Genomic DNA, 14,403 nt, shown 5'->3' on the forward strand with positions numbered 1-14,403 from the left:
GGGCGTTACAAGGTAACGCAACCAACAAAGCCGAGGTAACGCTGCCCTTGGGCGTGAGGTTTGCTTTACTGGGGAGGGCTGCCAGACCCCGCTGGAACGAGCAACCTCAGTGTTTTAATGCGGTTCCTTCTTGAGTTACACTTACATTTTTTTCAAAGTTATGTCTATGGGAGACAAGAAATCCCCAAGCAATATGCAAAACGAGACATTTATTCTTAGAAAAGCAGTCAGGTCTATGTACAGTGAGCCACGGAGGAGGAGTGGAGTCACATATTGCTGTCTTCAGGATCCTTCCAACGTGCCTTCTTTGACGATGACTCGTGCAAGATTTCGTGCGAGCGCAAGTCTCAGAATTTCCACTTTCGTTGTCTCAACGTCGTCATCCTAAAAGCGAGCAGAGTTTGGGTTAGACTGTGACGCGCAGCAACGAGCTGGCGGTCGCTGCTTCGTCCCAACGACCTTCTGGAACGCAAGGCTGCAGGTCAGGAGGAGGAGGAGTACGTGTGGCTACCTGCCATCGGGACCTCCTGAGAGGAGCAAAAGCTCCATTTCCTGCTTTCTAGCTCAACATGAGCCAGCCCTGCCAAGCCTTTGCAGTCTCCGGCAGCTGCGGAGGGTGGCACGTGGAGCGAACAGCTCCGTTCTGCGCCTGGAACGCTTCGCAGCTTGAGCTGTTGGGTGGCAGCAGCTCAGCTTTTCATGGCCCAGGTAATTTGCCGTTGTCTACCTTGGAAAAGCTCCACAGCCCCATCCAAACCAGCACACCAGCGAGGAGCGGAAGCACTCCCGCACCGCTCCTGCACCTGCTTAAATCTCTCTTGGTGCAGCCTGGAGTGGCTGGCCTTTACAAATAACACCACACACACCCCTGCCTTGGCAACTTGGGCTCTCCCTCTGTTCTGCCCCCAGGCGGGAATGTAAATTCAGTTTGCTTTCCCCGGCCCTCCCTGCAGCCCCGCCAGTTCCTTATCCAGGCGCCCGCAAAACAGGAGCTACCTGGAATTTCTGCTTCTCCGACTTCCCTGCTGTGAGGTCTTCCAGGCATCGCATCAACTCGTACGTCTGCTCTGCTGAAAATATGACCTGGGGAAATGGAAGCGGTTACTGGAAACGATCACGTTTAAGGACATCACCGAAGACAACTCAGTCGAAGGGAAGAGAACGCCTTCACGCTCCCACAGCTCCATCCTGACCCATTAAACCGCAGGGTCAGAGGATAATTCAGGCTGGAAGTGCCTTTGGGGGTTCTCCGGTGCCACCGCCTGCGCAAAGCGGAGCCAGCTCGGAGGTCAAAGCGGGTGCTCTGGGCTTTGCCTGGTCACGGTAACTGCCAAACTGCTGGTTTCCTGATGGATCTTAGAGGAAAGCCTGGGCTTAGACTGAGGCACACTAGGAAAAAATCAAGCCCAATACCAGAAGGAACTGGATGTGTGGTGTATTTAAGTTATCAGCATACGTGTATTCCACTGCTGTTTTCTAAAAGCTGGGAACCAAGTTAAGAGCTGATGATCCCACCCTGGGTCCTGTGTGCGCCCACTGACAGGCCGCTGGGCTTGCTGCGCCGTTCCGGCACGGCCGCCAACAGCTCTTGGGCACTGGAATGGTCTCTGGGGGCGGATGGGGGGGTCACCAGGTCGGGGTGCCTTGTCCGGAAGAAAAGAAAGGGGGTGGGAGCTCTTTGCCTGCGTGCCCAGCCTGCTCACCTCTTTCTGCTCCAGCAGGGGCAGGGCGTCTGTCAGCAGGGTCATCCAGAAGGAGCAAGGAGCGATGTGAGCCGTCATCAGCATCAGAAGCAACTTGGCAGCTTCAGAGAACCGCTTCTCCCCGTACAGCCGGTGGAATTCCCGGTACTTCCCTACACGGGGGTGTTGGCAAAGGGTAAAAGGCATCAGTGCCAGGGTCACGGGGTGACAGGGGGTCCCTTTGCTCCCATGAAGCCTGTGGTAGAACCACTCCCAACTGAAAGGCGTCTCCAAAGCAGCCGGGTCTGGGGGAATGGGAAGCTTGGCCATGACGAGAGGTTAAGCTGGAGCCTGGCTGAAAAGGCAGCCAAAAACCTGCCGCTGTTCTTGGTCGGGTTTAGTGTTTGACCCGGCCTGTTCGCTAAGGGATACCGGCTGGGGCTGAGCAGCTGCAGGGTGCGCGACAGCGCGTGTGGCTTAGGGAGGCTGGTGGTGTCTGCAAAAACCGGGAACGGGAGGGGAGAGGCGGGGGCGAATGTGCTGCCTGGTACCGCAGAAGGTCGGGAGGTCTGCACGGCTTCCTTGGCTGCCTGATCGTTTAAGTGGAAACCGGGGTCATTGTTAATGTGGAAAGTTCTGATTTCGTTAAGAGTTAAGAATTACTTAGATCAATACCCAGCACGTGAGAACTGGCTGGGGATGAACGTTGAGTTTTATCCTGCGGCTTTGTGTGTATCCGTTAAACTGTCAAAATACTGGAAGTAACGGTTCCCCATCAGGTTCACCTTTGACTAAGGCTTGAGCTCAAGCTAGAGACGTGTGAAAGTTGTCCCGTGAAAGTACACCTGATCTTTCTGAAACCTCCGAAGGAAGAACAAGCAAAATATTTTCAGGCCTTTCAGGACTTTTTATAAGCAGCAGAAAGGGAGGCAGTTTCTCTATAAACACAGTTACACAATCAAACTAGAGATCTCTGGGGCTGATACAAGGGTCACTGAGTGACACCGGGCACACGGAGGTAGGAGGGAGTACTGATTTGGTATGTCACAGTTTTAGCTTCTCAGCTTGATTTAGGATAAGGTTTACATGAAGGAACTACGGTTCCAGTTTTGCAAGCTTGGACCAGATAGGAACAGCTGAAACTCAGGCTCACCCTCGCCGCAGTGCTGGTGTCGGCCCAATTGCCAGCAGCTATTCCAAATTCCTATTAGATTTTGGCCCCAGCAGTTGGGCTTGCTAACTGCCACAGCTCCAGAGAAAGGCGCCTCTTAGCTCAGTTTCCTGTCTCGGGCCATCAGTCACAGGCCACGGAGCAGCTGCAGCCAGCTGGGCAGGTCACCACAGCCCGCGCTGTGCCAGCGGGGAGAAGGAAGCTGTGGTGTGTGGGGGGAAGTAGCTGGAGGCCCTCCACCAGGATCTGGCACAGCTGCCACAGCGAACGGGCAGGAGAGATCTTCCGCTAGAGCGAGCTTGGAATGGGCCACTGAACCAGCAAAGATGTTGAGATTTTGGAAAACTTTCTGAAGTTAGTTAAACCAGTGGTTTACTCTTCTAAGGGAGCCCCCTAAGGTCTTCCAGACTCTGCTAACATTTCAGAGTCTCTAAGTAGCGATATGGCCTGGAAAAAGACTATGAAAGGGGAAGCCTACAAGTGTCAGAATTCAAGACTACCCTGCTCAAAGCAGTGCAGAACAGATGCCTGCTGTGAGTGCAACTGGAAATGCAGTCTCCTGGCAGCGAGCCCCCTGCATCCCCAGCTGCTTTCCGTCACTTGCTTTCCCCTCGTCACCAAAACAGGATGCAGCCAGAGACAAATCCAAATAATTCCGTGCAGTTAGATCTGTGTTCTAAGTAAGAGACCAGAATGAAAACTGTAGATACTTCTTACCAAGAAATGTCAGCCGGTCACTAAGCAGCATGGATGGCCCCAAATTATCGATGAGGTCCAAGTCAGAGAAGCATCCCCTTTCACAGTAGTCCTTCAGGAATCTAGGGAGACAGTAAAATGCAGTAAAAGCTTAGAGGGGAGAACAGTGTCTGCATTCATTTTGTATCTCCTAATCCCTCCCAGAGAACTTCGCTATACACCCACGTTCCATCTTAATCAACCTCCCGTGAGGGCTTCAGAAGACATCAAAGTGTTTCTGGGGAGTGGCCAAGGACCTGCAGTAACGTGCATTCCACAGACACTACTTATTCTTCCAGATTTTGTGGTAGTTGAGATCTGTTCTTTAAAAGGAATAAGTGAAGGAAGGAGTGCAGGAGGCTGAGGCTTGCGGATGCATAAATAACACTCCCAGATCGTAACAAAAGCTCAGTTTTTCTGCTGTGTAAAAAAGCTGATAAGCAGCAGGAACAAAAACAATTCTAAAAGCTTTTCATCTGTTTTGTCACAGCCTTCATTATGCTGCTTTTTTTCAGGGCTGCTTCCTGTGACGGTTTTCTTTCACCTTCTGTTGAAAGAAATATAATGATTCCCACTCCCTCAAAGAACTAATGAAAAAACCCAAACCCCAGCACCTCTTCCTACTCCCTTCTCCCGCTGTTGAAGGTATAGTATTGCCTGGCCACCTACCCCGAGTGTGTGATTTCAAAATTACACTCTGACTATGCGAAGAGGTTGGTACCTGCCTATTTCCAATTAGCAGAAAAATACACGATGCAGATTGCAAGAGGTTAAAAAGCATAAAGAGAGTTGCTGTATGTTTTGCCAAAGCCCAAGCTAAGCATTAGCATCCTCTGCAATTTTGTAACAACCTTCCCGCCCCTGCAAGGTCATACCTTGTGAAAAGCTTATGCAAAGCCAGGGACACGATAAAACAGAGATAAAACTCTGTCACGTGAGTTTTAATTGTGGCTTGAGTTTTTTTTGCAGAAAGGGTGGTTTAAGTGACTCCCACTGACTCACTTGGAGACTGCAGGGTGAACTAGGCTCTTTAAAAATAATCTGCTGAATAAAGCGCAGAAGGGGATTATCCTCCTCCCAAATCAGTTCCCTGCTTCACCACAGAGTCTGTCAAACAGCCGTACTGGAGCAAGCGAAAGGGCCGTGCATAAGGTAGAGCAACTGCCAAAAGAAACGTTTAGCAAAGCAAGGCCTAAGAGGATTGGACTGTTAGATGAAGCCTATCTGTTTTGTCGCTATAGATTTCGTGAACTAAAACAGTGTAGAAAAGAACCGGCGAGGGTACTGCAGGCGCAGGTACCCAGGGATGCCATTTTCTAGTCCCGAAGCAGGTACTTGGTCTGAGGGAACGACAAGCCCCGTCTGCCCGCCGCAGGATGGCTGCCTTCTCCCCAGTCCTGCCACCCCCTACAGCAGCAGCCGTCTGAGAGCCTCTGACCCGGACTCACCGATCGGATATTAGTGTAGCAAAAGCCGCATCCTTAGCTCTGATGCTCCAGGACAGGGCAGAGCCCAAGCGATTATTCCGCAGAGCTTTCATGGCCATGATTTTACAGATGCTACGAACTTAGGAGAGAACACAGGAGAAGAGGGGAAGAATTAGTTTCAGCAGTTTCACTTGTATCACTACAGAACAATGAGGTTTAAAAATCAATCACCTTGTTCGTGCATCTGTCTCTGCTCGCAGATCCTCAGCACTTTGAGGGCCTTCTGTTCTGTGTTAAGGGGGATCCGCTCGATATGGAGCTCCAGATATACCCTGCCGTATTCTGGACAGTGGTCAAAGTAATCTACCGCCAGCTGCCACAGGCTGCAGAGGAGAAAAACATCATCAAACATTCCAATCCTATAAATCTTAAATAAGCCCAAGAGTAAAGCCACAAGGAGAAGCTGACTCTGCTCTGATTAACTCAGTATGCAGACCCAGAATGGCTCGCTCTTTCTACCAGCTGCCAATTTCACAGCTTCAGAATACCTGCCCCTCACAAGCGCGTTGGCACCAGTTGCTCTGTACCAAAAAGCCGCAGTGGCAGCAGCAATTCTGTCCTGGGCAACAGGCCTGAGGGGTTCTAACAGACAGCTTTTGTCCAGGAAAGGAAACGTGCTGGTGCTGCGTGACCCCTGGGGACGCCTTTGCTGAAATCCTAACGGTGGCTGCTGCAAGTTTTCCCTTTCTAATTCATTAACCTGTAGTTATTTGCTTTGGTTAGTGTTAGTTGCTACCTGTGATGGGAGAAGAGTCCTGAGGCATACTCTAGCAGAAGGAATTCACGCATATTTGAACCAAAACTGGGGAGGGAAGAGAGAAAAGAAACAGGCGTTATTATTTGCACCTCATTGGAAAAACCCGTCGGTTTTATTTCACAAGTACTTTTCATTATGCAGCGTGTTTTTTCATAGGCTGTCTTAACAAGCTTCGTACCTCAGGCCTAAGCGTGCGGGTCAGCCTTCTCCTGCGGGAGACCTGCCAAATACTTACAGCACTTGGCAAATATAACGTAGAGGAAGTGCTTTAAGAAACTGAAACTTCAAGGAAATTCAGATAGCAAAATTTAATTGCTCAAACTTAGATGTATTCAAAGCATAACTTCGGAACCTCTTTTTAGATGAGTTTCTCACTATTCCCAATAATCACAAACATTTGGGCCCTTGACTGTATTTCAGATAAAACTGTATTTTGAAAAACCCCTAACATAGTGAGGCACTGTTGAACAGCACCTCAAATTCATCAGGTCAGCAACTGCTGCTGCTTCTCAGAGAATCTGGGCTGCCTGTACCTTTAGAGGCACATGCACCACCTTTATTCTCCATTTTCTGTAAACGCCCAAAATGCTCCTTTTCAACAAAAATCCATGCGTTGATTCAGTCATCCTTGCTTCTGGGTGTCTGATAATCGCTGCAAAGAAATACTTACTAGAGGTTGTGAGATTGCAGGAGTTTACAGTGATCCAGGAGGTCAGTCAGGTGAGCCACAAACCACCAGTTGCTCAGGGCAATGCTGTATTTGAAGCAAGCAAAAGAAAAAAAACTAAGCCCACCACTGCCAAGGAACGCGTCAGGTTTTCCACTGGCACTCCTTACCAATACAGAAGCTGTATTACAGCATAACGTCTGGCTGCCGTGCCCCAGACCTAATGGAATACTTTCAGTTGCTGCCCGCTTCACGTATTTTTGCTAAATTCTTTGCATGGACGAGAAGGGGGGCTCTACCCATATCCCCTGCCCCAAATGCTACCGGAGCGAACACACACAGAGCAATGCTTTAGAACTAGAGAATCAAAAACCTTAAAACACAACCTGCATTCCTTGATGACTTGGTGCATCTCAAATTCAAAGGCTGCCATTAAAATCGTGTCTAGAGGCTCGGGGCTGCTTTCTCCCCCCAGGAACAGGTCCATACTAGACTGTGGAATAAAATTACAAGACATGATAAACACAGAAGTTGCAAGATGGTAGAAGGAAGATATCTGTTTGGATGTAGCAGCCCCATTTAGGTTATTTTATGGGTAAGAGTATGTCACAGAGACTGAACAAGAAAAGATTTTTCCTTATTTAGCATAAGGAAACCGGGAAAACAACTTGCAGGAACAAGACCGGTAACATCAGACATCGAAGAGAGTCATCTTCAACAATTGTTTGCCCCAAGCACCGGCCTCCCAGTCCACTTACAGATTCTAGGAAACGTCTTACAGTTACGTAGCGCTTGTCAACCCTCCTGAAGTTTTTAAGTCCAGTAACCCTTGTGTGCATGAAACAGTGGTGAATATAAAAATAATTCCATTTCATACCTGTGCATAAAACCGCAGTTCCATTGGCTTCACAGCTGGATGGGAATACAGGAGTCGGGTAACCAGGAAGTGGTACCAAGTAGTCATGAGTTCCTTCTTCTCCAGTATGGCATCCTCATCTCCCAGCAGGATCTAACGAGAGAAAAAAGTAGGAGTCTCTCTGCAAATTCCGCAATGTACACAGCTGGATCGCAACCCTTCAGAGGCACTACTCCCGTTTTGCGAAGTTGAGGATTTAATCAAAACTAAATCACAAAGGACAAAGATCCTTCTCAGAGCCCAGTTTCCTAATCAGCCTCATGGCCTTGGACAGGAAAAGAAAACATCTGCCCAGGCTTGCAAGGGCTGTGGCAAAACAAAGAACGCCGTACAAAGGCTGGCCTGAAATCTCTTGATTCAATGAACAGATCACCCAGCGTATTCGAGTTACTCATGGCTGCGCAGGGCTCCTGCAGTGCACGAGGATAGACCCAATACTTGTCCACAGTTTCCCTCCTTCCCAGCAAAAACGCACCTTGCAGATGGATTCCATGTGGGAATTGGAAGCAAAAGTTCCATCCTGTAGATACCGCTGACATTCTTCATGCCAGTGCTGCCACTTCAGCTCCATCTCGGTCAGTGTCTGGGTGTTGCCAAGCTGAAGAGAGGATTACGGTACATAAAATAAAGGAGACACCAAGTCAAATCACAGCAGGCGCTCGGGCTGAACTCACAGTCGTTCGTGGTAAAAAGCTAAACACGGGGCTGCCATCAAATTTTCCCAGTTCCTACAGTTGCATCTGAAGTGTCTTGCTTTTTACCCATCTAAATATGGCAAAGGAGAGCCTACGAGAGACTACTGTGCCGTAGCTGCTCCTTTTGCTCCACAAGGAGATCGCTGCAACAGAGGGAAACTCTGCTGGTAAAGTCTTCAGGGAACATTCTGTACAAGAGACTAGTTCTCAAGAGCAACTGTTTCAGACAACTGGATAATGTAAATGCCTGCAAAAATTATCTTTCTAACTTGTTTCTACCTTGTCACCTCGCAGGTTTTTGTCTGAATGGTTGGGTCTTTTGGGCAATTCAAGAACACAAATATTATTACGGTAAAGGATTAAGACCAAGATGTTTAAATGGTGAACAAATTGTGACGTTACAGAAGCCGCAGCAGAGGCGGCTCTTCTCCCAAAGGAACTGCATGAAAAAAAATCCACTTTCTACGTACACTGGGCACAGGCATCTTCTTCATCAAGTCATCCAAGATCTTGTACATGTTCACTGACGTGGGATTGGCGCTGGCTTCCTTGGAGAGCAAGTGCCGTGCTTCATCCATTCGGCCTTGCAGCACAAAGACATCCACCTGCAAAAACCGCCTGTCTGTGAGCACCACGCTGTGCAAGGCTACCGAACACCCAAGAAGAGTATCAGAGGGGGATTTTAACTTGTGATTTAGGCAAGTGAAGAGGAGTTGAAATGCTTAAACTGCAGGCCCTGCTAATTCAGATAGACAGTGTAAGTCTTGACCTCTATGGATTGTGCAAGTGAAAGGATCGGGATGGGAGCGAGGGGTAGGATGATCATCAAAATGGCTTTATCTTAAAACTTAAGTAGGCAGGCAGCAGCAGCGTCTTGGCTGTCAGCTCCTGAGATGTAGTCTAGTGTCGAGCGGGGAGGAGGAAGGCAAAACACAGGCGTGAATTCTCGCTGTTTAAGAATCTTACAGGCGACTACACTCACCACATTCCAGAAGAGCTCGTGTTTCGATGGATTTTCACTGCTCAGAACTTCACGGACCATGTTGTCCACATCACAGACGTGAAGTCGAACCCAGTCAAGGAGGCGAAGCAGAAGGGGGCCAGCTGGATGCAGAGAAGGTTTCATGCTGTAAGTTCCCAAGCGTTTGTTCCCAAACTGCTCTTTTACATACTTCTAACCTTAATGGTTCGACAACCATTGGATGAGGTTTACCAATGGAATTTCTCTCTGCCACACTCAAATTACAGAGGAACGGAGTTCCTTAAGTAGCCGGGCTGTGGGAGCAGCAGACTGCTCCAGTGGCAAATTTCAGACAGAACAGCACCAGGGTCCAGCAGAAAACCCCAACCAGTTACTTGAAGAAACTAAAGGAGAGTGACTCAGATCATAAATCTTACAATGCCAAAAGACACGCACACGTTTCTGCTTATTTTAGCATCGATTCACTATTATTAACTGAATATGAGGAAAAAATCTGGCACTAGGTGATTAACTTTTCTTCAGATTAAGTAATCCATAATTCGTGAATCTCTCTTCTGAATTCTGGGACTGTGCAAGTAGCATATTGGTTCGCATGATCCCATTTCCTTAAAAAAAATTATTTACTACTTCAAAATGCTAGTGTAAACAAACCAACTTCAAAAATGGCATCCTGAAGTTAAAGGAGTTGCATCAGAGAATGCATAAACGTTAGCGGGCATCAACATATATGTTGCTTATAGATGTGTTTATGCTTAGACGTCAAGTAAATTGGCAACACCTTTTGATATCCCTCTTCTTCATTATGCTTCTGTCAAAAAGACCATTTAAGTTGTAGTGTACTAAATGAGGGGAAAAAGCAGAAGGCAAATCTAATAGTGTGACATAATTCAACATGAAGAAGGCAATTTACTGAGGCAGAAGAGGTATTAAACGGCTTATTGACACCTGTCATATCTCTAAAACATATTAAAACATGACACAATGGATGCTATAAACATTTTAAACAAATAAATATGCAAAGAAAAAGCCCTTCAGGGGATCTTTTTCTCAGGATAGTTCACTGCTCACCTGCAGCTGCTTCAACAAACAGAATCTCACACAGGTTCCAGATCAGCTCCATTGCAGAGAGAATAGAAACCTGAAAGAAGTGGGGCCGTGCTTCAGATTTAGTAATTATTCCAGTTAGAGTTTTTTTTAACCAAAGGCATCTGCCATCCACAGCAAGCAGCTAAGCTCAGTTCTTACAGATAAGAGCAATGTCATATTGACGCTCCAGAGACACAGATTAAGACAGAAACAGGCCACAACAACTCTGCACCCATTCAGCTTAGAAAATACCGAAGCGGTTTGCTTATGGAAATGCAATGACAATCTGTCAGCAGCAGGCAATACTAAATAGTACAGAAAGTGTTATTTTCAGCCTTTTTGCACAATACAAACAGCAAAGGAAGAAAGGCCAATGAAGCAGCATCAGCACAGCTAACAGGACAAACTGCTGTGGGCAACCTGCTCTTCCCATCACACCCTTCTAGTGTTCGACAGTTCACAGTGAACAGCTAGAGCTTGTGACGAGCCTGACTGGAACTTGAGTGTTTGGGGGGGGAAGTTTCAGACAGGCGAGTACTGGCCCGCAGCTGGCTTTAAGGTGACAAGAAAACATCACATCCCTAACACTGAACATATGTTTAAGAAATGGCAGTGAATCCAGATTTAGTCCATCTTTTTATCATTTTAGAAATACAGGAGCTAACTATTTATTCGCATTTATTCTTGAATAAATGGAATTTATTGGAAACGCATCGAATATACTAAGCCAGAGCTAAATCTAAAATGCCTTACTGCCACAGCACTGGCCTTGATGAATTTACTAGCGGGCAATTCACGATCAGTTGCGAGTACGCGACAGGACTGCAGGTTACCTGAGTGCTGTACTGGCTCTGCAGGGCAGGGTCCCGGGCAGAGACTGAGGGAAGAATAAGGAAAGTCAAAGAGCGACGTATTTACCTTTCACAGCCCTTTCTGGGCTCATAAATAAAGACAGCAATACCTGATCGCTCATCAAGCACAGACCTAAATACGTACACGCATGGCAAACCTAACTTTATAACAATTTTTGTAAGTCCTGTGTAAATCTGGGTACAGCTACAGGGCAAGGATGGAAGGGAAGAGTAAACTCTTCCACTTTTTTGGGGGAGCAAGCTATTAATTTGGACTCAGTGTCCCATAAAACTGTAACCTGAGATATGAAAAAGACTGTAAGCCCCCAGAAAAACCATTAAAACATGGTGGGGGGCGGGGAATCTCTAGCCAGATTTACAAATCAACTTAGAAATCTGAGGGATGGAAATGGAGCCTTGGTAATTACTGAAACCTATGCGTGCTAGTTTACAGTAGTTGCAATAACTTACGATGAAATGCTGCTTTTATAGTCACAAATAGCATTTCCTTATATTGCAGTGAAAGAACAAACTTACCAGCCGCCTGGTGCATGTCCTCCATACATGCTCTTATCACTGACCGGTAGTTTTTACTCACTTGAACCAATCTGCCAAATGCAAAAAGGCCTTAGTTAGTCAGAGTTGCCTGAGTTTTAGTCTTGTGCCTACTGCCCACTGAAGCCTTACAAGTTTCTCTGCAGCGGCAGACGCTCCCAGTACTTGGGTGAATCTAGCAGGGATCAGTGGTGGTTGCACACACACATGCGGGCAAAGGTGCAGGTCAGCGAGGTTATTGGAAGGATCGGGGCCTTGTTTTGTAAAATTACCTTAAAACTGTCATTTTTTTTGTCCGCTCTGCCGCTGATTACAGCGGCTCTAAGCAGCATGGGCTGGTCAGATCAGCGGCATTTGCCTGTGGCCCTCGGTCGCAGCATTCACTCACTGTGCCTTCCTCGACTTCCCCGCCAGCTCCTCCTCGCTCCGCTGGAGGCCGATGAAGATCCCGTGCGACTCGTTGAAGAGTTTCCGCAAGGTCTGGATGTAGATGTCCTGATCCCTGCGGACCACGAAGACGCGGGAGGAGCCGGGCCCCGCCTCCCCGGTGCCTGCAAGACACCCTGTCAGGGCCGCGGGCAGGAGCGCCCGGCCCGTCCCGTCCCTCCCCCGCCCCGGACGGGACCCACCTCTGCGGCCGAAGAGGGTCTCGCACACCAGCACCTCCGCGGGGCCCCAGGCGAAGCACAGCTGCCGGCGGGAAGGGTCCGCGCCCGGCACCACCTGTGAGGGGACGGCGGCCCGTCAGAGCCTCCCGCACTGCCCCGCACCGCCCCGCGCCCGCCTGCCCGGCCCTCACCATCAGCGCTGGCTCAGCTTCCAGCTCCTCCATGGCGGCGGCGGCAGCCGCGCTCCCCTCCCGCCTCCCGCCCGCCGCCGCGCAGGGAGGCCCCGCCGCGGCTGCCCGCCCCGCTGCCTGCGCTGCCCGCCCCGCTGCCTGCGCTGCCCGGCCCGCCGCCGAGCTCCGGCGCCGAGCTCCGGCGCCCTCCCGCGCCTCCCCGCCGCGCTGCCCGGCCGGGCCGAGACGCCGGCCGGGGGAAGGGGCCCGGCGGGGCTCCGCTGGTTCGGGGCAGGCGCCGGGGAGAGCCCCGGAAGCGCCGCCGGCCCCGAAGGCCCCGCTGAGGCGGGCCGGCCCGGGCGCAGCTCCCCGCTCCGCTCCCGCCAGCGGCTGCCCCGGGCTCTCCCCTGAGCGGGGATGAGGGGCCGGGCTCCCGCAGCCCCGCCGGGCGGTGGCTGCCCCGGGAGCGCTGGTAGGGCGGCAGCAGGTGCCTCAGGCGGCCCGGCGGGGCTGGCGAGTGCCGCCCCTCCGAACCGTGTTCCTGGCCCGGACTGGGGAGGAGAGGAAGGGAAGAGGGAAGGAAAGGGAAAGGAAAAGAAAAAGGGAAGGCGGCCACCCCATCTCCATCTACCTCATTTTCTTCTCCTGGAAGCATAAGTGCTGTGCGGATGCAGCACTGGGTCTGGGCGCTGGGTCCAGGTGATTTAGTTGGCCAGTCAACATCGTCTTCACCTTCACTTCGTTGACTTGGTTGCCTTGTAATAACCTGTTTCTCTTATTCCTTTAAGCACTTCAAACACCCGTAGGCAGATGAGCCTCCAGGCTGTTGAAGGTGACGTTCTCTGGAGCAGAGCTGCTGGAGCTCTCAGGGAGCTCTGTGATAAAGCTGCCCAACGGCATTACGTGCGTTCTGCTGGAGGGGGTTGCCGCGGGTTGGAGGAGGACCGTAATGAAGCATTAGACCGATGACAGCAGGCCAGGGAGCCGTGCCAGCAGCTGGCGGGAGGAACTCTGCTGTGCACGTCTGCCTTGTTCCCCTGCTCAGGGCCATGAGCTCTTTCCCTGCCTGGCAGGGGTCGGGGTGGGCGTTAATACCCGTTAGAGACCAGGCAGAGTTTGCCTCAGAGCTGCTGGAGGCTGCCTGATCAACCTTCTGCAAACTCTGGGAGCTCACGTACCGATGGAAGTGAACTTGAGTATCCGTTAGTAACTTGGTGCAATAACACTAACCACATGCTGCCCCTTTCCTTCTCCCGCTCTTCTTCCCACCTCTGCATACTCCTCACTTTCTGCCTATTCCTCTCACTAACAAACTTGTTCAGTAATATGCTTTTTCAGAAAGATATTAGCCACGCTGTCTTGATGAACTCCCAGCTGGAAGCAGCCCGTCCCTCTCAGACGTACTTTTTGGAAAAGCTCGCTAAGAATTAATTTTTCAAGATAGCTTAAATCACTCGCTGTCCTCCTATGACAAATGCTGCAACACTCCACTGCTAAATTGCCTTTTGTTACTTTATGGGCTACTGCAGCCATCATTTGCAATAAAAATAAAGCTAGCAGTTATCTTGGGTAAGAGCATGTTGTGACATGGCTCATGCTGAGAAAAGTGGCAGCTGTTCAGGTCCATCAGGAGGAAAGGCTTCTTGCAGTTCTCTTTGTATGAGAAGACCTCAAATCTTGAGAAACCTGCTTGAGAAACTAAGATTCATGAGTGTTAGGGAAGCTCATCCTTTATTGTTGTGGGTAAGAGTTGGGCATTTTGGGGGAATTTGGGGATGTGCGTGCATTCAAATCTCTGTTGTACAAAGTGAGATTCATCTACTGTCGTACAACATGGTGCTGCTCTATGCTGCAGGCTTCTGAGGATGTTAGTGCTGGTATCTGAGTCCAAAGTATCCTTCCACAAGTTCCTAAAACAGCTCTAGGCACAAATCCAAACGGGATGTCTGAAAACCCAGCGGTAAGAGGTCTGCCACCGATCTTCAGGGGTCAGGGGCTGCTTCTGCAACTGCATCCGTTTCTGGTGACGAGTGGAAGGAGG

At 49.8% G+C, this 14,403-nt stretch overlaps 1 protein-coding gene and 1 long non-coding RNA gene across 4 annotated transcripts in view; one reads left to right on the forward strand and one right to left on the reverse strand.

Moving 5' to 3' along the window:
- NUP85 (nucleoporin 85) overlaps positions 1 to 12,485 on the reverse strand; it is a 13,978-nt gene extending 1,493 nt beyond the window's left edge. Inside the window, exons 1-19 of one of the 3 annotated variants that reach the window (XM_075111291.1) lie at positions 12,384 to 12,485; positions 12,214 to 12,307; positions 11,973 to 12,135; positions 11,567 to 11,637; positions 11,012 to 11,055; positions 10,161 to 10,230; positions 9,093 to 9,214; positions 8,581 to 8,715; positions 7,891 to 8,013; positions 7,377 to 7,508; positions 6,886 to 6,992; positions 6,503 to 6,586; positions 5,812 to 5,877; positions 5,247 to 5,398; positions 5,037 to 5,154; positions 3,571 to 3,671; positions 1,704 to 1,855; positions 997 to 1,083; positions 190 to 384 (exon numbers count right to left, since the gene is read on the reverse strand). In XM_075111291.1, coding sequence (XP_074967392.1) covers positions 283 to 384; positions 997 to 1,083; positions 1,704 to 1,855; positions 3,571 to 3,671; positions 5,037 to 5,154; positions 5,247 to 5,398; positions 5,812 to 5,877; positions 6,503 to 6,586; positions 6,886 to 6,992; positions 7,377 to 7,508; positions 7,891 to 8,013; positions 8,581 to 8,715; positions 9,093 to 9,214; positions 10,161 to 10,230; positions 11,012 to 11,055; positions 11,567 to 11,637; positions 11,973 to 12,135; positions 12,214 to 12,307; positions 12,384 to 12,416 — 1,956 coding nt within the window. In that variant the 5' untranslated portion in view covers positions 12,417 to 12,485 and the 3' untranslated portion in view covers positions 190 to 282. Of the gene's footprint in view, positions 1 to 189; positions 385 to 996; positions 1,084 to 1,703; positions 1,856 to 3,570; positions 3,672 to 5,036; positions 5,155 to 5,246; positions 5,399 to 5,811; positions 5,878 to 6,502; positions 6,587 to 6,885; positions 6,993 to 7,376; positions 7,509 to 7,890; positions 8,014 to 8,580; positions 8,716 to 9,092; positions 9,215 to 10,160; positions 10,231 to 11,011; positions 11,056 to 11,566; positions 11,638 to 11,972; positions 12,308 to 12,383 lie in introns of those variants that run through there. The other 2 variants (XM_075111290.1, XM_075111289.1) reach the window with 2 other exon arrangements.
- Positions 12,447 to 13,935, forward strand: LOC142065307 (uncharacterized). The gene is made up of 2 exons (XR_012663340.1): positions 12,447 to 13,061; positions 13,151 to 13,935. It is a non-coding gene; the product is annotated as an uncharacterized LOC142065307 (long non-coding RNA).
- Positions 13,936 to 14,403: the final 468 nt, after the last annotated feature.

The sequence above is a fragment of the Phalacrocorax aristotelis genome, chromosome 16, assembly GCF_949628215.1.
Source record: "Phalacrocorax aristotelis chromosome 16, bGulAri2.1, whole genome shotgun sequence".
Taxonomy (NCBI): Eukaryota; Metazoa; Chordata; class Aves; order Suliformes; family Phalacrocoracidae; genus Phalacrocorax; species Phalacrocorax aristotelis.